Source organism: Haliotis asinina, chromosome 15 (genome assembly GCF_037392515.1).
Source record: "Haliotis asinina isolate JCU_RB_2024 chromosome 15, JCU_Hal_asi_v2, whole genome shotgun sequence".
NCBI lineage: Eukaryota > Metazoa > Mollusca > Gastropoda > Lepetellida > Haliotidae > Haliotis > Haliotis asinina.
This window is the reverse complement of record NC_090294.1, coordinates 43,657,266-43,683,293: the sequence shown is the minus strand read 5'-3', so window position 1 is coordinate 43,683,293 and position 26,028 is coordinate 43,657,266. Positions and strand designations below refer to the sequence as shown.

Genomic DNA, 26,028 nt, shown 5'->3' with positions numbered 1-26,028 from the left:
CTTACACGGTTACGGGCATGTGGAGAGTCGGTAGTGGATCTTGTCGGACTGTGCAATCGGGACGAGGTTGTATGAATAGTTTTCTCTCTGTAAGTTGTCATACTGCCGAAACTTTACTATTAATGCAACGAAATATAAGTGTTGTCATCTTCAGAGTCTAACACATACATACTGGACGGGACCGTCAGAGTGTTCATCCTCGAATGTAACTTCCGGAAACACGTTGTGTTTCATTGATGTAAACAACAAATTTTGAACATGAAGTCGTTGGTTGCTGTCATTGACTTAAAGGGGCACTGATGCGGAGCGAATAATGCTTCTCGCTAACGGTCTAATTACGAAAGCAGACCGCAAATTGGTCAGCGCCCACTCCTTCGACCGTGACGGACAAAGGAACTGGGCTCCTGTCCATATTAGCAAAATTTCTTCACTTAAACAGTCAGGAGGCCGGATGCCCATCACATGCCATTTGTTTAAAAATATCCATGGTATTCCTTGTCTGATCGTAACCATATATCCCAGCAGTGTAGTTCTTTTCAGATGCTTGGATGGTATACTTACTGATCCAATTTGATCCTATTTCTGTGTTTTTAACCTCGATATTTAATCATGTTACATGAAAATATGATGTCTACAGGCACGTAGCAAGCCATTTGTTTCAGTACGGAAGATTGCAAAGCTGTATATTTAGGTAGTTTTGAGTGTTGGTTGAGCTGTGATAGCAAATAGCATACGTAAATTTTGGTAGCTATGGTAGCTACAATGGTTTATTATTTATGATAATAAAACACACAGTTGATATATTTGAATTCGTAAACAAAAAAACGATGACCTTGGCTTTGGTAGAGAAATCTGAAAATTGTCTTACGTAAAAAAAACTTATTTCACTTATTTACCAAAGTACACAGCAAATGCCTGTGTGTATTCCTTATGTAACGAAATTCCGGTCGGCCCATAAGTGTTTTCAGGCTGCATGCGACACAGAGATTACATCTTCCTTGCTGTAACTCGCGTTTGATGGTGTAAACCTACACGTGTTATTTGTCATCATTCTCTTGATGGTCAATTCATGAATTTATAACAGGTATAATTAGTAGCAACACCACTTCGGTTACTCAACAAAGGTTCCCATTTGGCATTTCTCCTGTCTGGAGTAAATACTCAACATTATAAATTAAGGTCTGTAATGGCAAATGTATTGTATGTTATGTAACATGTGCATGTAAGTGATGCAAGAGGGTTTATCACCTGAGTTACAAAAACAAACATCGATCAAAGGATTTACCGATAACACACTGATTGATTAATTACGTTTGTTCTTCTAGCGGATTTGTCAAAAGGCAGTGTGTGTAGATGACTACACCCTGTCGTAAAGTGTGAGTGCAAAAACAACATCCTCCCTTCAAAGAATTAACCACCCTTGCGTTGATTGATTGATTGCTCAATATTGGTCAACTAAATTACTTAGAATAGTGGACATCATACAATTAGTTGCCAGGTGTGCTATCTTGGGAGACCAATGAGAGGTTTATCTAGTTTTCACCAACGAAAGACTTGAAACGATGTGTTACTTTTTCGCAAATGAGACAGTTGTAAGACACGCGACACAGAGCAGGATTATTTACCAGCTGCAGATGAATGGAATACGATTTCTTTTACGTGGATATTGATGGATACATTCCTGAACAAGGTAGTAGCCTGACACTGTTGCTATTAAAATTAGTCTGTTTTACGTTCATTATTTGCATTTTCTTTTAATTTATTTGTTGTAGCATTCAGCAGAATCTGTATGACAGAAAACACACACTAGATCGCGTATGTGTGTGAAATAGGATCCACATTGGCAATCTATACAATGTATAAATGTTGCTGTTATGGTAGAAATTTACTATGAGTATAAGCAAATCGTGTGTTCTTTTATTAATTTTCAGAATCATACAAATATGACAATAAACTAATTAGGGTTATGAGACAAAATATAGAGACGTAAATTGGCTTCGTTATTTTTCCGTCCTAATAGTTTTTTACCATTTCTACCACTGGCAGATGATTAACCTTCAAAGTGTTTCATTTGTTTTCATAATACATTTGTAATGAAGTACAATTGACTTCACCTCAGTTTATATGTCTATAATTAAACTATCAATTGCGCTTACGGACTGCGCAGCAGAGGTCACGAACCAGTCACGAATTCTGGGATATCATCCGGGTACTCACGAGAGAAAAACAATAACAAAAGTTTACACCAGTCCACGGAAAATGCTCCGCATCAGTGCCCCTTTAACACAGAGATGATTGTCAGTCCGAGACTAATATTTCACTTCGTGCAGATTTGCATGCAGGCCAAATATCTAGGTTATTGTCTTGCATTTCGAAAGGTGTTGGATAAACAGCCGTGAATAAAGCTATCTATTTAGTGTTGATGCATACATAGATGAAATTTATTCAGTTAATTTGCCGTTAATAATTTGTTGAGCAATATCACTAAACCAAGAGATTAGCATGTTACCCTCTAATCTTTTCAAGGAAAAACTAATCAATTCACTAATCAAGTGTTTCCCAAACACGCGAAAAACTACAAAGGGAGTGATACAACTACTAATGGCGTGATAAATATGCAACCTTAAGAAATAATGGAAACATAATAGAAATACAAAATTCTATTTATACAAAAGACTTGTAAAGTGTGTTAATGTCATAAATCAAATAGAAGTTTTATTGTATCTAATTTTTGAAAGTATTTATCATTTTTAAACCTTTTTATTGTATGGAAATTCATTAATATACAATGTTGGCAAATTATTGCCAACAATGACAAACTAAAATGTAACCAACACTGGCTAAATGTCAGTGTGTTTGCGTGGTTACCTCCCTTATATAGCTGTTCATTGCTTCAGTTCAGGCGTATAATAGCCATTCACGTAATCCTTGACGTCACCACATATAATATGCAATGTGTAGTTGATTTAATGATCATCATGTCCAGGCTGCCAGGATGAATGGAGAGATTCAGCAGCTGTGTGAGAAGTTGGTACCAGGCTCATATGTCGGCCAAGGAGTGCAAGCAAGGCAGATCCACGAGAGCAAGATTCGCTACCTGTTGCAACATGTAGGTTCTTAAAGAGCTACACTTTCATGCTATTAGCTACTCTTAGCTTTACTCTGTATTATTAAACTTCACATAGCTTTACTTAGCAATGCTTTGCTCTACTTGAATACACTTTAACTTTTCTTGTCAACTGTGTCACTGATACTACCCACTGATTCAGCTCCCACATAAATGGAAGTCTGACAACTGGTGGTCTGAGCCCTTATTCTTGATCAACAACCCATGCTTGCCATAAAAGGCGACTTTGCTTGTCATAAGAGGCGACTAACAGGATCGGGTAGTCAGGCTCGCTGACTTGATGTTGATCACTGGATTGCCCAGTCCAGCCTGGATTATTTACAGACCGCCGTCATATACCTGGACTAATGCTGTATGCGGCGTAAAACTAAACTCACTCACTCACTCACTCACTCACCTTATTTTTGAAATGGTCATAGCCCTAAGAATTCTTAACTTTGATTGTAGCCCATATGTGAAGAATGGGCTTAAGAAGTTTGTAGGAATACAAATATTTCGAGAACAGCTTGCCTGGATCACATATTTGAGTACAAACTTGACAAGTGAAAACTGGCAACCCGAAAGCCCTTTAGAACTAATATAGGTTTTATATTGCTTAAGTCAGTGCAGATGGCACTTAAGGTCATACTGAAACCATATTCCTTTACTAAAGGTGACACAGAACCAAATATTTTCACATTGACTTCTATCATAATGTTATAGTTTTCTAAAACATACAACAAGGACATCAACAGCTAATACATGTACACATGGGCATAATCTGGCCTTAAAAGAACCATTCTAAGATGCTTCCGTGAAAGGTGCCCACAATGTTTTATCAGATGATAATGTACAGGTACTTTTTTTTGCATCACAATGTATTGGCATCACTGCACCATTGTAGTGTGCCCCCTCGTACCCATGGTAATAGACCTCATGATGCATGTTAGTTGTCATTGACTCGTACAGTCTCCTACAGTAAACTGCTCCGTGACACTCCATTTCTTGCTTTGCAGTTGCTTTTAGTTTACATCACTGTCTCAAACAGCAGCCCGGCAATGCAAGTTTTACATTCCTACAATGCATCCATTGACTGCTTCATCTGGATGTATTGATTTAGACTTTCGTTGGTATTAGAGGTGGGACAATAATCACAGATGGAATTAAAATACCCCAATATCAACCATCATCACACTGTTTATCATTTGTTTTTCTGGTAATGTATGTCTTAATGTACGGGGCAGACACATCAATAGAACAACATGTAAGTTAGCCTTGAACGAGGATTGTTAATTGAAGTCACGACACATTGTTTTTTATGTTTTATTTCTGCATTATTTTATTTATTGTTGGTAAGTATTAAATTTGGCATCATAGAGAAGAAATACAGTTCACTCCACCCCCCATGCATGGTGTAATATATAAGCTTTTTATGCCTTAACTATAAGGGTGGAAGTGGACGTTGTTACACTATACATGAGGGTAGAGCAAACTGTGTTTCTTAAATACAAACATACATGTTAAACTACGGATTCTGATATATGTAGCCTGTATGACAACATGTGAACACGTGCTGCGTGTTACATGTTGCAGAGGAAGTTGCCTGAGGAGGGATGGAGCGACCAGACAATTGAACTACTGCTACAGGAACTCGCCGTCATGGACAGCAACAACTTCATGGGCAACTGTGGCGTTGGTGAACGTGAAGCCAGGATTGCGTCTGGTTTGGTTGCCAGGCGACATTATAGGTGTGTTGGATAGGTGTATAAATGTTGTGCTGTTGTAAGTTTAAATAGGACAGTTATTGCAATGCTATGGAGATACTGGGTGTTATAAAAGGCATAAAATGCTGCAACTCAAGGAAAGCCACTTGACAGCTAAACCATGCCAGGAACCAGCCTACAGACAGTTCTGTCAAATAAAAAGTCTGCTTTCAGGTTGACATTTGAAGACAGTGATCAGTTTGAATGTTGAAGTTACTTTATGGATGAATAAGGACATCTAGAGCAACCTTTTGAGCGTGTTATTGGGTAGCCAGATGGAGTGTTTGCTCGTCAGACCGAAGACCAGGGTTTGATTCCCCTCACACGGACAATGTGTGAAGCCCATTTCTGGTGTCCCTCCTCCCTCCATTGTGATATTGCTGGAGTATTGTTAAAGCAGTGTATAACTGAACTCACTCATACTTGAGCATATTATATAAATCCTTTGGGGATATTCCTTTAGCAAAATATAGCAATTATTTGGCTACATGTTGCTTTCAAATGGACATTGTTTCCTGATAGTATTATTTGCATCTTGTATCTAAACTGTTGCTTATTGTTTTCATAAACAGCCATTTCTGTGGACGACATGGAAAGTGGAAATCCACTTCTAAATAGTTCTAGTATACCACTGTTAATTTTTTAAATATTATAAATCAGCACATTTTGCTGCAGTGCTTGTTGAGTGTGAGTTGGGAGATGAGAGTGTGGGGTTGTTTTCTTGGCGGCAGTTCAAGTGGTTGGGGAGGCTTTCCTTATTATTTGTGAAGATATGGTTGTAATACTTTGCCTTGTGACAGACTCGGTCATGGCATCGGACGTTCAGGTGACATATCTGCCATACAGCCGAAAGCCGCCGGTTCCAGTGTGCTGATGAAGCTGACCAATAGCCTAGCCCTGGATGTGATCAGACTATCAGGTACAGTGAGAGGAATTACATGACATTTGGTCTCAAGATCATTTTTATCCTAGTGAAAATAGAAATTCGTAAATTGTTAGCCTTTTAAGAATTTAAAGTATGTAATGAAAGACAAGAGGCATTTTTCTGTGATCGGTTCATTTTTGATTTTTAAGTTATCTATGTTTATGACCTGATTTCATCACACATTGAACAGATTCAATACTTCTTCAGCTAATTCATATCACTAGCTAGAGAGCATAACAGCTTCTTGTAGCATACCTTTTAAATACTTTCTACTGTTTTTGCCCTTAATTGATGGGTAAAGGTTTTAGTATGGTTAAAGTAAATCATAGTCAGAATGGGCATGTCTAAGCTCAAAATGTTTCACGTCAAGGAGGGGAAACAGACGCAGGATGATGTCGGTTGATCCATCAATATTGATGATGTAATGTTTCCCCAGGTATTCAGTCAGCAGCTGGCTGTTTTGTTGTTCCCATGGCAACAGGGATGAGTTTGGTGTTGTGCATGTCAACTCTCCGATTACGCCGTCCAAACGCTAAGTATGTCATCTGGCCTCGGATAGACCAGAAGTCATGCTTCAAGTCCATCATCACAGCAGGTGTGTCTGAGAAACTATAAAGAAACTGTGTTGAAGTAACAGATAGATGTTGGACCATTAGCACCTGTGAAGATCTGGGTTAGAATTGGTCTTCAGTAGCCCTTACTTGTCGTAAAGGCGACAAACTGGATCACATGGTCAGACTTGCTGACTTGGGTGCCGCATGTCATTGTGTCTCAACTGCGTAACTGAATGCTCACGATGTTGACCACTGGATTGTCCAGACTCGATCACTCACAGACCTGTGCCATATAGCTGGAATATTGCTGAGTGTGACGTGAAACAACAACACAATGAAAAGGTACAACGAACCTTAGTCAGTTTTTTCTTTTAAACATATTTATTCCAGAGAATGGATTGGGTACAAGTTATCCCAACTTAGTGAAACCCTCTCCTATATACAATGCTTACATGCATGAAGTAAAACAAACTATGTACAGGAATAGAAAGATATATACAAAAGGAGAATAAGCCATATAAAACAAATAATTATAGGGAATACATGATTTCCTTACATGAGTAACATTATATCCAATCACTGAACCTTTTAGATTTTAATATATATTTTTGAACTTCTTTAAAAATCTGGATATTATCACGGTCAGTTGTGTTGATCAGATGGGATAACGGATATAATAAACCTCCAGAAACCCACTCTGGTTGTATGATGTAGCTTTTTGGATTGAATGGTCAGGCTTGTTGACTTGATTGTTGCTCACTGTATCACCCACTGGATATTAGTAGAAGTTGTCAAGTAGTGAACCGTCTTTGAGTGGCATTTTAGAAGTTGTGAAGTACAATACAGAACAATCTTTATGGATAACACTTGTGATAAAAAGAAGTTGTTATCCATGAAGTTTGCTCTGTAAAGTAGTGAACCTTCTCCAACTGATTCAGTGCAGTAGGGTGGCCTAGAGGTTAAGTGTTTGCTCATCATGCTAAAGGTCCAGGTTCGATTCTCCACAAGTACAGTGTATGAGACCCATATCTGGTGTCTCCCACTGTGATACTACTGCAATATTTGCTTAAAGAAAGGTAAAACCCAGCTCACTCACTTGCCAGTAGATTCTTTGTTTTGAAGAGATGTAGATGGTATTCCTGAAACTAATCAAAAGATGGATGGGTCCCGAGAAGGTCCCAGTTGTTGCGGGTGGTGGTGGGCAACAGAAATCGGCTTCATACAATGTACCCATGTTGAGAACCAAACCTGGCTAACCCCATTAAGATAAATTGAACCATGAATATCCGGGATAGAATTGATCTTCAGTTGCAAGAGGCGGCTAGCTGGGCTCATGTACCCTCAAGGTTTGTTTATGTTCCCCTCGCTGTGGGAGGGTTTGAGCCCATGGCCCCATCGCGACCAGTGAACAACTTATAATGTATATCTCGTCTACAGTGACATATGTATATCTCTCCTAGAGTGACATGTATATCACCTACAGTGACATATGTATATCTCGCCTACAGTAACAAATGTATATCTCGCCTACAGTGACATGTATCTTTTAACCTACAGTGAAATATGTATATCTCGCCTACAGTGACATATATATCACCTACAGTGACATATGTATATCTCGCCTACAGTGACATGTATGTATCACCTACAGTGACGTATGTATATCTCACCTACAGTGATATATGTATATCTTGCATTCAGTGACATATGTATATCTCGCCTACAGTGACATATATATCACCTACAGTGACATATGTATATCTCGCCTACAGTAACAAATGCATATCTTGCCTACAGTGACATGTATATCTCGAATACAGTGAGATATGTATATCTCACCTACAGTGATATATGTATATCTTGCATTCAGTGACATATGTATATCTCGCCTACAGTGACATATATATCACCTACAGTGACATATGTATATCTCGCCTACAGTAACAAATGCATATCTTGCCTACAGTGACATGTATATCTCGAATACAGTGAGATATGTATATCTCGCATACAGTGATATATGTATATCTCACCTACAGTGACATATGCATACCTCGCCTACAGTGACCTGTACATCTTGCATTCAGTAACATGTGTATCCGACAAGACGTTTACAAAGAACATGTGCATATTAAATTTATAGATATAATAAAGTGTCTCTTTTCTTGCAACCCTTGGTCAACATGTCCTCTGCCATATAGCTGGACTATTGCTAAGTGAGGCGTAAGAGTAAACTCACTCACACCTTGCTATGTATTTTAGATTTTATGTGTAATACGAAATACAGTAAGAACTGACTAGAATTAGTGGTTGCTTTGAGTTTGTTGTAACTGTAAACAGTTGGAGTTGTTTGAAATTTGACAGTTTCCTCCTCTCTGTCCAGGTTTTCAGCCCCTCGTGATAGAGAACCGACTTGTTGGTGACGAGCTACAGACCGATGTGGCAGCAATCCGAGAAAAGATGGCGGAGGTGGGGTCAGAGAATGTTTTGTGTGTCATGTCCACCACAAGCTGCTTCACTCCCAGGGTGCCAGACAGGTGGGTGGAGACAAGGTGTCCCAGGGTGCCAGACAGGTGGGTAGAGACAGGGTGTTTCAGGGTGCCAGACAGGTGGGTAGAGACAGGGTGTCCCAGGGTGCCAGACAGGTGGGTGGAGACAGGGAGTCCCCAGGTGCCAGACAGTGGGTGGAAACAGGATGTCCCAGGGTGCTAGACAGGTGGGTGGAGACAGGGTGTCCAAGGGTGTCAGACAGGTGGATGTAATAGACAGGGTGGCCCAGGGTGCTAGACAGGAGTGTTGAGACAAGGAGTCTCCAGGTGCCAGACAGGTGGGTGGAAACAGGGTGTCCCAGGGTGCCCCAGGGTGCCCCAGGGTGCCAGATAGGTGGGTGGAGATGGGGAGTCCCCAGGTGCCAGACAGATGGGTGGAGACAGGGTGGGGGGATTTGGAAAATGTAGGGGGGAATGCCTGTATTCTTTCAAGATAGTGTGGATGTACGAAAGTTATTGCAACCACCACCAGTGAAACTATTGCTCATTTTATTTTGGGTACAATAGTCACATATCATAGCACCAAGCTCATTTTGAGCGAGCCATGGCAATTCTTGCAACCATTTTTTTCTGAAAAACACTTGGTTTGGAATTTTTTTAGAGTCGGAGGGATTAGGGTCAGTCATCAGACATGGTTGACACTGTTTCTTTCTCGTGGTATTTTCTGCAAAAAAGTTATTTATTTTCATTCTTTTGCATGGCATTATTCACGCCAAATTACCACAAACTGTTGTAAATAAGAATTTTGTATTCATTTGTCGTCTGCAACTTCAAGTGCAGAAGTCTGATTTTGAAAACGAAGCTAAAACGAACTGATGTTCTGAAAAAGATTGACGAAACTGTGTTTTGCAAGTGCTGTACACAGGCACTATGTTTAGTGTTCATAGTCTAACGTTGTCAATTAACTAATTAATCAAATCATAACTTCATCGAAAAATGTTATCTATTTTCATACTGATTTGAATGGAATTTAGTTTCCCCAGTGCTGATAGTGGTTTTAACCAAGGGATGTTACTGTGTTATGTTTACATGTTGTCACTCGAACTTGCCTCTGTGGCCGACTCCGATTTAAAAAGTTATTCCTTGTCAACATAAAGCTTTTTTCGTATGTTTTTTGAAAGGTAGTTAATGAGAAAATTACTGTGCGTGACAGTTCACGCTCTGTTGCTTTTATGAGGCACGATTTGATCATTATTAGCACGAATCGCGTAATCGCATGTACTAGAATAGACACTGGTACCAGACCGGTGGTTGGAGACAGGGAGTCCACAGTGCAAGACAGGGGGTGGAACAGGGTGTCCCAGTGTGCCAGACAGGTGGGTGGAGACAGGGTGTCCCAGGGTGTCAAACAGGTGGATGTGATAGAGAGGATGTCCAAGGGTGCCAGACAGGTGGGTGGAGAGAGGGAGTCCAAGAGCGGCACATACGTGGGTGAAGACAGTGAGTCCCCGGGGTTTCAAACAGTAGGGTACAGTAAACAGGATGTCCAAGGGTGCCAGAGAGGTGGATGGCGACAGGGTGCTAGACAGGTGGGTGTAGTAGACAGGGACTTGCAGGGTGTCAGATGTTTTCAGTGCTTCTTAAAATGTTTCAGTTTGGAAGAAATTGGGAAGCTGTGCAAGGAGCAGGATGTGCCCCATGTTGTGAACAATGCCTACGGAGTACAGAGCTCCAAGTGCTGCCACCTCATCCAGCAGGTAGTTCATCCTCATTGCAGGGTACAAGTGTCCCAGAATCACTTGTAACAACAGTGATCTTTAGTGATGGAACCATGGTATACTGAGTTAAACAATCTCTCTTGACATTTAAAACACTTTTATGTTGCCAGTACAAAAGTCCACCCCACAGATTATAAAACAGATCATCCATTCATGAGCTGGTCCTGGAAGAACCATGACTGTCATTAGAGGTGACTAACTGGATCGGGTGGTCAGGCCAGCTGACGTGGTTGACACATGTCATTGACTCCCATTAGCGCAGATCGATGATCATGCTGTTGATCAATGGATTGTCTGGTCCAGACTCAATTGTTTATAGACCGCTGCCATATAGCTGGAATATTGCTGAGTGCAGCATAGCTAAACTCACTCACTCACTCCTGGAAGAACCAGTAAACAGAACCGTAACCTAATGTCGTGGATAGTGGTAATTATCATGTTATCTCTTTTATGATGTTACAAAGCATTACTTATGATTTACTTCCAATGCCGCCTCGCTGACAAAAATGTTTCTAATGCCTGCATTAAAAGTAAAACACCACATCTGATTGTCAAGCACTGACGCAAAGATACAGTACTAATACATGAACCACCATTGCCAAATTTTATTTTACAGTATGTCATGTTAAAAAGATACAGCTAGCTCCATGGTTTTTCATGTTTACTGGACTATTTATTGAGGAGTGATAAATAGCAAAGAAAGATAACTCTACTTTATCATATTTGCAAAATTTAATGTCTACATTTTGAACAGACATGAAATAAAATCCCTGTTTATTTGCAATTTGAAACCATAAGTGAAAATTACCTAGTAGGCCACGGATAAGTAAAATAGCATTATTTGATTGCCCAAAATGAAAACTCTCTTCTCCCAGACATCCCAGAGGGAATGAGATTTTGGAACCTCTGGTTCACCATGTTTAACTGTCCCACTATCACATCCACTGAGCTGCCATGTTTGTGTTGGCCTGTAGCAGCACTGATTAAAGGGCTAGAAAGTGGATTGGTTGGTATGATGGGTTGATTGGATGTCAATAGTCAGTGGATTATCTGGTCAATGTTGGAACTGATACTGTGATGGTGATGTAATAATAGCAAACAAAACAACATGCTTACTTTGCTATATGTCTCAATAAGGGAGCAGAAGTATAAATGAAAACTGCATTTTAATTCATTATAAAGTCAGTAAATTCAATCCTTAGCATTGTTCACTGTGCTGTAATCCTCTCTAAAAAATCAAGTTTGTATGCAGGCAGCCAGAGTGGGACGGGTCGACGCCTTTGTGCAGAGCACGGACAAAAACTTCATGGTGCCAGTTGGTGGTGCCGTCATTGCTGGTTTCGACAAGAAATTTGTTGAGGAGATAAGCAAAACATATCCAGGTGAGAGAAGAGATAGTGAAAACTTGTAATTGTGAAACATGTTACTGACTGTAATGTCAAAAATATCTGAACAGTCTCTTCAAAGAACTTGACTTTCAGTTCTATTTCTTCAGCATTGTAATGGGGTGAGTGAGTGAGTGAGTGAGTGAGTGAGTGAGTGAGTGAGGTTTTACGTCGCCTTTAGCAAATTTCCCACAATATCATGATGGGGACACAAAAAATGAGCTTCACCCAGTGCACTTATGTGGGGAATAGAACCTGGATTTTCTATGCGATGAGCGAACACTTTAACCAATAGGCTAAACCCCCATACTGTGATTGGGTAAATCCAGCCACACTGCAGCTCAGAGTCACCTGATTGTTGTTCAAGGTCGAGCATCAGCTTCCCCATCCCTGGACCTGCTGATAACGCTGCTGTCGCTGGGTGTGGCAGGGTACAAACAGCTTCTCGGGGACAGGAAGCAAATGTACATGTACCTGGCCGACTGTCTCAAACTGTGTGCTGAGAAACATGGTGAGAGACTCCTCGACACAAGACACAACCCGATATCTTTAGGTGAGACCTTGTGTTCCTAGAATAACCTTCAATGTTCTGTGTATAGCAACAAGGGGGCGGCATCCTACAGCACAGATTTTCTTGCAGAGTACATGCCACTAAAACTCTTTTGTCTCACGGTCATAATTTTTATCTTCCCGGCATGTAATGTGGAGGGATATATCTGTCCATCTGTCCATAATAATTTTGTTTCCGGAGCATAACTCAAAAATACATTCAATGTTTTTAGACCAAAATTGATAGAATTAATAAACTGAACCTATGTTGTGCATTTTACTATTTACAGATTTTGGGCATTTTTATTTTTTTACTCACCTTACCATAGGTCTATGGCATATTACCTCAAGCCGAAGTTTCTGAGTTCTGCTCCAGAAACGAAGTCCATCCCTCCATTTTGAGACTAAGTCCAAAACGTTTCCATGGAAAAACAAAAAAAAATTGTTAAAATCTAAATGTTTTAGATATTTAAGTACTTACTTTACCATAGGCCTATAGCATATTACCTCAAGCTTCAGTCAATAGGAGATCTGACAGAGTTGAATTGCTATTGTTTGAGTTGCTACCTTTGTTTTTCAGCTAATAAAGTTTGATTTACTATGCCTTTCACTGATTGCTTTTATAAGTTTTTTGTGTTGTGGTAGGTAATATTTTTCAATCTTGGTGTCGATTATGGTGTATAAATTCGCTATCGTACACTTGTTGGCTACCCCGTATGAGACACGATCGTGTGTCCCGTATTTTTTATGTTGCCTCCGTAATTTTTCATGGATCGGTTTTGTTTGTCGACGGACTGGTTTCTGTTGATGTTTCTTCCGCCATATCTGAGTTTTTGTGTTTCATTTTTTTCACTTTTTGCTGTTTCTAGTGTAATTTTGCTGTCCCTGTTGGAGGGGCAGCCATTTCAGCAGCTGTTGCATGTGCGAGTGGTGCAGTCCATTACGTGGTAAGGGGTGTTTTTCATTTATCCTTATTGTCACGTTTATATTTTCATTTTATTACAGTACTTATGTATGATAGCCGTGAGTGCGGCGTAAAACTAAACTCACTCACTCACTCACTTATGTATGACACAACATTGTGAGTTTGACAAGTGCAGTGACAGTGCAAGTTTTCCTGGCTGTGGTTAGGAAGAGGAAAACTCAGGACCCAGATTGTCGTGCCCTGTACACTGGAGTTACAGCCAGCGCTGGAAGTGCGTCTGATGCCTCGTTGAGAGTGGAGCCGATGCTGAGGCAGGCACTGACGCCGTTGCTGATGTCGATGCCAACACCGATGCTGATGCAGATGCGGATACTGACGCAGATGCCGATGCTGACATCGACGCCAACTACCCAGACTGGGGTTTGGGTGGAGTTGTCAAGGCCAGATACCCTAGCGCACCTGGAAGTACAATGGATTCTACGATCATTGCTAGTACCAACCCCTTCAGTGACGTCGGGTGCCTCTCAGGAGCTGATGGTGCCTACTACTAGAGTTCCACTGTTGGTCCCAGACTTTGCAGCAATGCCGAGAGAGGAGCGCATCTGGTTGCCAGCACTGGTGCCTGTGGGTGCATCTCAATCAGCAGGAGCGCCGGGCTTGATGAGATCAGTGCCAGGGTTGGGTGCATCGGCGTATGGAGCGCCTAGAGGCACCAGTACTGTCACCAGTGCTGGAGATCAAGATGCACAGAGGCAGCTGGTCAAGGAGCGTTCTAGAAGAGTGAGAGTAGAGCACACGAGTGTGAGAAGATCCAGATCAAGAAGCCCCTGGAGCAGCTCGTCAAGCGTATGTTAATGTCGTCGATCTTCCTCCAGATCTCCAGAGTATGCTGCCAGATCGCTTTGTTGTAGGAGAAGGAGCAGGCAGTCACGATCCCGGTTGGCATCACTTCCTAGAGCCAGGCAGTCGGCGCATAGGAAGCAGGCGCCAGAGCAGGCGAAGTCGGGCGTACCTTGGTACGTGGATGACAAGCAGTATTTTTCTCCCATTTATGAGGAAGACCCTGCTCACGTGGAGGATGAAGAAGGCTCGTACCTGCCGCTTTCTGCAATTTACGATTGGATTGCAGACAGTCTTCCGGATTGCCCTTCCCCATTGTCAGGTGTGGACAGCGCCAGGGCTATCAGAGTTGATCCGGAGTCGATGATTCCGCCACATCCTATTGTGTCCGACGCAATATCCAGCTTGAATGAGAACTTTGTCAAGTTGTCAGTAAATTCCCTGATTAGGGCACCCAGGTCGAAGAAACAGGACTATAAAGTTCACAGTCTTGAGTTTGCGAACTCTGGAGCAAAGTTAGATGAGGCCATTAAGATACTATCATCCAACTCCACATATAACGTACATGATTCCAGAATGCAAGCAATTGATATGGAGCTGTGGCGTATCCTGAAGCCGGTCTCGGTGCTACTGTGAGCAACATCAGCGACGGCTGTTGATTTGACTGAAGTTAACGAGTCCTGGTTCGAGCATTTGACGTCGTTATTCCAGGGGCAGGGCAAGGTGCCTGTTGGGGCATGTTCATACAGCATTACCTATGACGACAGTGATGCGTAGGATGGGTTTTTTAGACACATGTTCGTGGCAGGAGGAGTTCAAACAGCGGCTCATAAGAACTCCTTTTTTCCCGGAGGTTTATAAGGAACATGTGGAGCTAACTAACACCGAGGTGTCGTCAGCACTTGAGGCCCTATCTTCTGCCTTTCGTGACAGAGCTTGAACATGTGGCAGGGGGAAGAAACACTACGTCCTGAAGAAGGAATCTGTCAGATAACATGGCAGCTGATCGTCACAAGCCTACAGACTCAACCAGGGATGTCCTTGCCACCCCCACCCACCCCCCCGGCAGAGGGAAGGGGAAATGCCCCTATTCAAGAAGTTGAGACTTCTAATCAAACTACAAACTACCAATCATACACCCTCCAACAGTGACGTCTCAGCCATCGGCGCGGGTATATCCAGAGTCGCAGTGCCAGTTGCTGGCAGACAACATCGAGGTGTTACTAGGGAAGTGTGTCATCGAGGAAGTGTTGGACCCACACCACTCGCCAGGGTTCTACTCTCCGATCTTCCTCATTCCCAAGAAGGACTCTGACAAGTTACGCATGATCCACAACATGGCAGCGTTCAACAGTCGTTACTTAATGGAGCCTCCTCACTTCAAGATGGTGTCTCTGGAACAGCTGTGCCTCAAGTTGGTCCCAGGAATGTGGCTGTCCAGTCTTGACTCACAGGATGCGTATCTGCATGTCCCCATCTACCTGGCTCACAGGAAGTTTCTGAGGTTCGTGTTTGACGGCTGACATTACCAGTGGCGGATCCTGCTGTTTGGCATTTTCACGGCCCCATGGCTATTTACCAGAATCAAGACGCCCATCAGTCGGTTTCTTCATCTCAGGGAGATAGAGTTCGACCCAAACATAGACGAATGCCTTCTCAACCAGTTCAAACCTGAGTTGCTACGCAGACAGCTAGACTTTGCCATCTGTCTCCTGGAGCAGTTAGGGTGGATAATCAACCGGGCAAAATTGCGTCCCATGCAGGAATTCGGATCCCTCTTGACTGGTGGGAGAAGATTTCCAGAGTCGTAGCGAAGGGATTTTCACAGCCGTTGCTGCTCAGGGAGTGACAGTTTCTGTTGGGTCTACTGGCGTTGGTGCAGGACTTAACACGCAGGTGGTGTCTGATGCTACGTCTGTTACAGAGGCTATTGCTTCCGGTACATCTGCATCAATACCTGTGGTGGTGGACGATCGAGTCAAACATCTGCAGCGGAGTTTGCTTGACCGAGTTTGTGCAGGACCACAAACTGTTTGTCTGCGCATCTCAACGATCAGACAACCTCAGGGCTCTGGTCTGTCGTAGAAGCAGGGTGGCACATCAACAATCTCGAGCTGGAGGCAGTGGTTCTAGCTGTAGACCACTGGGCACCGCTATTATGCCACTCCAACCTGTTGATTGTTTCAGACAATGCGTCTGTCATATGGCTGATTTTGAGACAGGGGACAACCAGGTCCAAGCCCCTGCTGGATCAAATGTTCCACTCAGCCAGCATTCTAGACGCAAACAGCATCGAGGCCAGAGCTCGTCATATCCCAGGTTGCAAGAACGTCCTAGGAGATGCGCTCTCCTGACCAGTGAAGCCCAGTGGATGCCCAGGCGCCCAGTGATAGACATATTTACCACAAGGTTCAACACTCAATTTCCAGTGTACGTGTCTCTGATACCCGACCCGGCAGCTTGGGCAGTCGATGCTCTGACGATGTCAGGGGAAGGACTAGACGCGTATGCCTTCCCTTCACCAGTACTAGTACCAGCGGTAGTGGCGAAACTCAAGCTCACGGTGAGGATCCGTCTTCTTTTGGTCACGCTTTGGTGGCCAGCGAGGACGTGGTTCCCGGAGCTGTGCTGCCTCGCAGGAAAAGATCCGTTCCGGCTTCAAGAGTGGGACCAGTTGTTACGCCATCCTCACAGTCGGACACTGCACCCGGATTCCGGCGTGGTTTCATCTATGCGCCTGGACCATCTGCAAAGGACTTTGAGAGCCAAGGGCTACTCATCTCAAGTGGCGAGGATCAGTGTCCTGGTGCACAGAGCTTCCACTCAGTCACTCTATGATGACAAGTGGGCTACATTTGAGAAGTTCTGTGCCCAGAAGTCTCAGGAACCGTTGTTAGCATCACCCCAGTTCCTGGTGGATTTTTTATGTTATTTACGGTGCTCGAGGAAACTCAAGGGCAGTACCATTGGGACTTATCTGTCAGCATTAACCTCAGTGTTAGCTGTCAGAGGAGATAGGAAGGTCTTGAAGATCTCGGAACTGGCTGCTATGTTGAAGGCATTCAAGCTGGAGGACCAAAAGGTCAAGTTCTGTCCATCTGCGTGGGACCTGGATGTTGTGCTACAGCACTTGAGAGGTTGCCCCTACAAGCTGCTGGACATGGCATCATTTGACAACTTAACGAGGAAGACGATGTTTCTGTTGGCGCTAGCTACAGTGGCGAGAGTGGCACTGGATGTGACTAGGGTCCATTTTGAACAGATGAGACATGGTGCTGTACACTTGGGTCTTCTCTGGGATTTCATGGCAAAGAACCGGCTGCCAGGTCAACCAGACAGGTTATTCACCATCCCCCATCTGACTGCCATCATCAGACCAGATTATATATCAGGAAGTCCTCTCCTTGTCGGGAACTGGGAAAAGGTTTTTTCCTGCCTTTTCCATGACTGCTAGAGGGGAAGTCACCTGGAACACAGTAGCCTTATGGTTGAGGCAGACCATCCTGGCGGCTTATGACGCACAGTTCCTGACATCATGCCTGGATGCTCTCTACAGTGTTTGCTAGCCATTACTTGCGGGACTTGGCGGTGGAAGATGTGAAGGGACTGCAGTCTTTCGGACCATTGGTGGTTGCACAGCAACTCATGCGTCCTTCCGCCCTATAGGTATGATCTTACTTACCTTAGTCTATGGGGGTCTCGTACTTACACGAGTTAATGTACCATGCCCCTCTGGTGGTTAGTACATGACTTACTACTCTGATTCTGGTTCCAGTTGACCTTCTCAAGAGATTGTGGCAGCAGACTGATGAACCATGGTTATGAATCAGTAGTGGTCCGGCTGCCCCGAGGCATATGTGGGACTCTTAGGACCGGGAAGTAAAAGTGAAGTTTCTCGTGGAGTCCAGATGCTTCCGTATCATTACAGTCGTCGAATTCAGGGTAGCCATTCAAGATTGAATAGCAATTCAACTCTGTCAGATCTCTGGCTAAGTGAAGCTTGAGGTAATATGCTATAGACCTATGGTACGGTAAGTATTTAAATATCTAAAACATTTAGATTTTAACAAATTTTTTTTGTTTTCCCATGGAAATGTTTTGGACTTAGTCTCAAAATGGAGGGATGGACTTTGTTTCAAAAACTTCTTAATATCTTTCTGCAAAACTTTACACTTATGTCAGGCAGACCCTAAAGTGGTGCCTTTTGCTATTTACATATTTTGGTGATTTATCCTTTTCCCATTTTCCATGGCAACGATTCTGATGTTTTGGACTTAGTCTCAAAATGGAGGTATGGGATTCGTTTCCGGGGCACAACTCGAAAACTGTTTAGTATGTTTCAGCAAAACTTGGCAGATGTATGAAGCAGACCACAAAGTGGTGTCTTCTGCTATTTACAAAGTTTTGGCATTTTTACTTTTCCCAGTTTCCATGGAAACAATTCGGACTTCGGTCTCAAAAGGGAGGGATGGGCTTCGTTGATAGGATATAAATAGGCTCTCTCAAAAATCAGACAGTGCATCATGTGATGTAACTCTTGTAATTCAGACATAGTGTGACTTGATATTCCAGGAATCAGCCTGTCTATAAGCGGTGCCACAGACAGCAAGACAGCCACAGAAATCGGTTCCATGCTGTTTACCAGATTTGTGTCCGGAACCAGGTCAGTTCAGGATAATTGTATTTGTTGGATTTTTGTTCAGTGAGATGGCTAAACTGGATGTTGAACATACCAATCACAATGCTTCTATCATAACTCACTTTGTAACTGATTAAACCACAGAGATGAAGAAAGTTGAAGAAGTTCTTGTATATATTTTCAAAGGTTTCAGACTTGTCAACTGTCTGTATGACTTTTTCCCTACATCTGAGTTGCACATTGAACAAACCTTCATGGTTGTGGCTGCCATATTTGTTGACACCGTCAAGCTTGGTTGTAACGGCTTATCTGATTGGCTGCTGTGAGTAGGCAGATGCAGTAAAAGTAATACAATCATTAGGCACAGCCAGTAGAATCATCAAGGGTACCAATGGAGATTTGTTGTTATGAACATATACACTGGAGATTATCAAGGTTCAGGGCTGCACAGAAGGGAAGATTATGTGTGAGACAGACTAAGGAATCCTTGTACATTTGACAGAGCAATGTCAAAACAGAGATTTAATGGCCACAATAGGTTCAGAGACTGGTGTTTCATTCACTGAAGGAGACTGTAATTAAAGTCATTGTTTGATGTTTTTACAGAGGCTGTTCCCCTATTCCCTGTCTTAATAATAGACTTTAAGCAATGGGCTAAAACCGTGTTTGAGACATATGAGTGGCAGTTTATATATACTATGGGAAACAAATAAGGGAACTGCACCTCACGGTAGTATTTCTTTACTTAATGTTGGATCAATTATCAAATTATTCCTCCAGCAGTGCGGTTCAAAACTGGTGATGAAAACAAAAATATTGAAGGAATGCTTGAATTTTCCTATGTTCCTTTATTTGTTTCACTCAGTATATTTTCTGAAAAGTTTGGCTGATGCAGCTGTACATGAACAAGATGGAACATGAAAATTATTAAGGTGGTGCTTTGTAAATAGTCTGGACGAGACAATCCAGTGATCAATAGTGACCTTGATCAATTGATGCTGTTAGTCACGTCTTGTGCAAAGCATGGGTTGCTGAAAATAAATTCTAACCCACATTTTAACAGATTCCTTAGATCATTTGCTACAATTTCAATTTGCTGGGATTCTTTTGAGGATTTCCGTTGATATTGGCTTGTTTGTTTCTCTTATAAGGGTTGTTGCCCCAGGGAAGAACAACACAATTGGTGGGTTCACCTTCAACAACTACGGCGCCCACCATGACAGCTACCCCTGCACCTACCTCACTGCAGCTGCTGCCATTGGGATGACGAAACAAGATGTGGACACATTCATAACAAGACTTGATAAAGTTCTCTCTAAGTGTAAAACTAGTACAGATAATCCTAAAGAAAATGGTCATGGTGGATCAGATAGTTGAAATATGTTATGGTTTAGAACATATACTGTTATGTACATTTTGGAATATTTATTTGAATCATGGCATGTTTTTAAATGATTTGTGTGATTGTGTCAGTACTGGTCGGTCTGGTCTAGAGGTGATTATACCTGGCCATTGTGGTATTGTGGAATGTAAATTTCACCTTGAATTTTACACATATTAATATGTCTGTAAGATCTAACTATGTTTTTTTGTACAATTTTCTGTTGTTACTATGGAAAACACATCTAAAACTCTATCTTTGAAAATACTGGTCCATTCATTTTGCTGTGAAATGTCATTATGTTCATTTACAAAATACTATCATTGTTTAGCAAATGTACCTTATTTGTCAGTACTGTAATTTAAAGGCACAATGTCACACCACATTTCTCTCAAAAAACCCTAATGCATTCCTCTTAATAATGCTAACTATCAGCCCACAGGGAAGATACCATATAATTAATATTAATAGGCTCTTTTTGTTACATATTTAGATTATAGTATCAAAGTAATAAGTTTGAATGAATGAATGAAAGCAACATTGCTTTAAACTCTCATGCCCTCTACCGGCTGGACAGTATTTCAAGTGATCCGCATAGAGTTATGTACCTTGGAGTGCTCTTTACCAATATTCTAAGCACAACTTGTGATTGAAACAAGTTCTGCAGACGTTGCCAACACTGAGTGCGCCAGTTTTCAGTGTATGGAGCAATTATTGTTTACATTCCATATATGGCAAGTGTTATATGTTTGGAAGCTGTCTGTTTCAAAGTTTCAATTATTGATTTCAAGAAAGTTGTGAGGGATAGTAAGTCTTTTACTGTGTCAGTAGGAAGCTTAAAGGTCACATGCAACGTAAAATACAACTTTGCAGATTCTGGTACCTTTCGGTGTGCACTTACCGAAACAAATCATAAAAAATGCCAATTCAACCTGTAAAGTTGAAAAAAAACGCGATGAAAAAAAGCCCGCGAAATCGGAGTTCAAACGTTTCACTAAATTCCCCCCAGCGCTGGGGGGAAAACTGGTTTCAACAGCTGTGCTGCGCTGCGTCCATAACGCATGCGCAGTGAATAGGTTCGCGGAGCTTGAAACAGTATGCATGCCCAGCGTCTGAGGTCGTGAGCAATAGTCTAATCTCGGTTGTGTACACAAACAAGTACATAATCTACTCGTTACGTAAAACAACTTGTTCACTGTGGCAAGCAGTCTCTGTCACAGAGAAAACTCAGTGTCTCGTTTATTCACACCTATATGTCTGTCTGCCTGTCTGCTAAAGACAACATGCAATACACAGCTTCAATCATTGACAACGTGCAATTTGAACTTAACACCTATCAGACTATACGACATAAAGAAAATAAGTTGATTTATGACTCGTGCACCCGAGTCCCGTGTCTGCCACATTATGTAATTAGGCACGTGTGATACACATGACATGTTTTTATGTCTGTGGGTTGCAAACAAACTACATTCATTTTATTCGGATGACTGGATGTGACGGAAACTTGTGCAAACTCCAGATTCCAGTCCTGTTTTGTACTTGGACGAATGACAGATGGCTGGAGCCACGCAGTAGTTTACCATCTCTACTGACATGATTTTTTATTGGATCGAGCGCAAATTCAGAGAACATGTATTTTCAAAACCTAACATCTCTATATACATTCTTCATGGATATCGACTTCTTTTGGTGTATATGATTTTGCTTGACAACAGAATATGAATCCATACGCATCAAGTACACAAAAAGAAGTTGTTATCCATAAAGAATCTTACTTTCTTGTGACTGGCTATACTTCTAAAATGCCCATCAAACAGATCATCTTTCTGTACACACAATCAGGGAGTCTATATAGAGAGTATCCCTGACACAATGAACCCTCAGCATATCAGCAAATGGAACAGCCAATCAGAATCCGTCGTTACACTTGAGTGCATATCCACCCGCTATGACTGGGTTCGGTCTCCCGAGTGCTTCGTTTCGGGGGAAGTAAGCCCAAGTACATAATATTGCACTTTTGAATTGCGATTGTACGCTTATAATTTTGTTTATTTTTTTTTTTAAAAGCAGCAATGTATATTATATGTCATGAATAAGTGATAAATGTGTTTTAATTATGTTTGATTTTTTGGTTGCATGTGACCTTTAAGTGAATGCATATGCTTCCAATATATAAAACATAGACCAAAATATTGTGGAAAGTGTGTGACATTGTCCCTTTATGAAGAAAATGAATCTAGAAAGAACTGACAGAATATACTGGGCATTAAGATTACTGAACAGATATTATTGCATATATAGTCTGGTTCATAATTATTGAGAATTTTTCTTCTTACTTTGAGCTATCCTAACACCTCAAGTGATTCACTGATACTTAAAACTAAGTAACGGTATAAGGGAGGTAACTCATCTTGGCCTACTGAGTATAGTACAATTAGAGTTACCTCCCCTGAATTTGTAGCAGACGTCATTTTCCTCAGCACTGTTAACAATGCCTGCTGAAGATAAAAGAAGGTTGATTTTTGAGTTGTGTAATCAAGGAATTGATGATGTAAATACATTGGCAGAGAGAACAGGAACTCCTCTTTCTACTGTGTATAGGATTAGGAAGAATTTTAAAGAGGGAAAGGATTTGGGGCACCAGAAAGGAGCAGGGAGACCCAGAAAATTGGACTTCTCAGATCGCGTCCGGCTGGGAATTTTAGCGTCTAAAAAGCAAAGGGCAAGCATCTCCAACATCAGGTATGAAATGATAGAAAGGAGATCAACAGTTGTATCAAAATGTACAGTTAGAAGAAATTTGATTGATCTTGGATAATAGAAAAAGACTGGAATTCCTTCTCCTCTCATGAAACAAGAACATAAAGACAGGCGTGTTTAGTGGTGTTTGGCACATGAAAACTTTGACTGGGAAAATGTGATTTTTACTGATGAAAGCTCAATATGGGTATATCCCAATAATGTGAAAATATGGACAAAGTCTGCGTCAGCACCGTTGTATCGACGACCTAAATACAGCCCAAAGTTTCATGTATGGGGAGGGATATCCTTATTAGGAACGACCCCGCTGTGTGTGTTTGAGGGAAATCTGACAAGTCAACGCTACACTAACATATTAGATAATTTTCTCCTTCCAAGTGCACATGTGTTTTATGGAAATGACTGGATTTTGCAGCAAGATAATGATCCTAAACACACCGCAAAACATGCCAAGCAGTGGTTTCAGGAGAAAAATGTGACTGCATTACCATTTCCTGCATATAGTCCTGACTTAAATCCCATTGAGAACATTTGGGGGATGATGAAGGAATGTGTGAATCAAAAGGGGTTGACAAAAATTGAAGACATGAAGAGAGAAGTGGTCCGATACTGGGACAGCATAACTCACGAGACACTAACCTCTCTGATAGGAAGTATGCCTACCCGTCTTAGACTGTGCCGTGAAGCTCAAGGAGACTTGATAAAATATTAAATTGTTACATACACAACATGAAAAGGTCAGTTCACTTTCACAATACATTCAATTTTATCTGATTTGTTCTCGTTTAATAATATGAAATGCTTTAGCTATTCTCAATAATTTTGAACCATACTGTACATAAGTTACTTTCTTAGAAACGATTTAATGCATTTATTAGAGGTATATCTGGTCCACAATCTTCAAAATTTTAAGTAAAGAATGTTCTGTTTTTTTAACTTTTCCATATAAACAAAATATTTATTCAAATTATGAATGGAATCAATTCAAACTTGTCTTTAAACATATTCATATGCTTTCATTATGAATCCTTTCAAGATTAATGCATGATATTTCGTATACTACTGTCTCGACAGAACCCATGGCTTTTCTAACCAATGTACTACAAGTTTTCTTCTGTATGTACTCAAATGAAGAAGAAGTTTGAATTTGTCAACCTGAGAAAGATACATTGGTATTTTCAATCCACACGCCAGAATTTGTACCTCTGAAAGTCTGCACAGTAAAACACAAATGTACTCTGAACTCATTGAGAACATGTTTGATGTAATCCATTGCTAAATGATGTGACACTTCAGAGAGTCCAAATCTGGAAAGGTTGGGTATTGCTTCAAGCTGTGCAAAAAAAAGAAAGCGTTAAACTCTGGAATGTTCTAGAAAGTGTAATGTCACCACACTGTAACCATCACATGTTCGACATTTAATTATGTGAGGAATAGATTGCCTCACATTAAAAAATATGCATACAGCAAGTTATAAATTTGTGGATGATTTTCTTTAAAACTTTCCATGGAAATTGTGTATTATAGATGCAACATGCAGTTAGAGTATTGTAGAAAGTGTTACACAAAAATAACTACTGTAAATGTGTTCTTAGTTTTGTATTGCTAAAAACAAAGTTATGACCAAATTTGTCTCACGGTTTAATTTGGAACAGTAAATCCATGTTAGCATAGAAATGTAAACAGTCTGAACAGGGACCATCTGCCATTCCATGTGTTCTTTGTTGGCGTTCTGTCTGTGATGGATGGATGGATGGATGGGTGGATGCGAAAAGTCGGAGGAAGGTGTTTGTTTGTGAAGTCAGAAGTGTATGTGTGGCTGTGAAGTCTTAGGGTTTTGAACAAAACTGTTTCACAAACTCCTGCCATGCAGTTTTGAATGCCATAATATCCCAGTGATATCAATTGATGGTCATAATATTGATCATCAGTTGCTCTACTATGTCTTTATATAATGCCATTAAACGGATATGGTCCTTAATATCATGTACACTTTTCATGACATGTGAAATTTTCCTATTGTTATTAATGAAAGCTCAATTATGTATTGGATCATATGAAACATGTTGGGAAGAGTAGAAGAGGAACAAAATCTAGTCAATTTATGAAGCTTTCTCTGTGAATACATATTGCCACTTTGATGTTACGTTGTGTAAGTGTGTGTTGCAAGTTAATAAATTGAGGCTGTTTGCAACTTACAGAAGGTCAAAGTATGGTACACCTTACACACACTTTGTCCAGAGGATACCTGCCATTAGAGCAGTTTGTAGGACAGATACCAGGTATTTAAAACACTGCACCTGTTGAGTGAGAAATACTGCCATTGGTATGATCTCATCTGAAGTTGTGCTGAGTGAGTTTACACTTACTCAGCACTCTGTAATATTCCAAATATATGGAGGCAGTCTGTAAATAATCGACCAGACAATCCAGTGATCAACAGCAGGAGCATAGATCTGCGCAATTGGGGACCAATGACTTATGTCAACCTAGGCTTGTGACAAGCATGGGTTAGTGAAGGCCAGTGTTCTAACCCCAACCCAGTATGTTTTTGCAACTTGACCATTGCCTAGCGGTCAAGGATTCTGGTATCTGGACCAAGTTTTGGTAGCTATGACCTTGGCATGAACATGTTGCCATTTTCTTGCCAGCCAGGAGGAACTGAAACATCTTTCCAAATCAGAACCAGATCTGTACAATCATATTTTTGAACAACACTTTTATCTTTTCTCTTTGCGACTTTGTCGGAAATTGTCAGAGGCTTTTTTTTTTTAGCAGTCAACTGATTTGCAACAAAGGGACAGCATGGTCCCATGACAGCAATGTTTATGTATTCACAGGTGATGGCTGCATGTATGATAACACATGATGTATTAACAATGCCGAATCTATCGATCAAAATAATATCCAATAAAAAAAGACGAGAAGCCA

The 26,028-nt window shown here is 41.3% G+C and overlaps 1 protein-coding gene across 2 annotated transcripts; it reads left to right on the top strand.

The window, feature by feature from the left end:
• Positions 1–26,028, top strand: LOC137265594 (O-phosphoseryl-tRNA(Sec) selenium transferase-like). 2 transcript variants are annotated; one of them, XM_067801022.1, is made up of 13 exons: positions 1–89; positions 2,987–3,109; positions 4,700–4,854; positions 5,670–5,788; positions 6,231–6,389; positions 8,732–8,885; positions 10,492–10,594; positions 11,868–11,997; positions 12,368–12,553; positions 18,887–18,977; positions 20,105–21,176; positions 22,488–22,642; positions 23,941–26,028. In XM_067801022.1, exons 1-11 carry the CDS (start codon positions 18–20, stop codon positions 20,328–20,330), a joined length of 1,518 nt encoding a protein of 505 aa, XP_067657123.1. In that variant the 5' UTR covers positions 1–17; the 3' UTR covers positions 20,331–21,176; positions 22,488–22,642; positions 23,941–26,028. The 2 variants fall into 2 exon arrangements, with proteins under 2 accessions (XP_067657123.1, XP_067657124.1); XM_067801023.1 differs by having other exon boundaries at positions 10–66.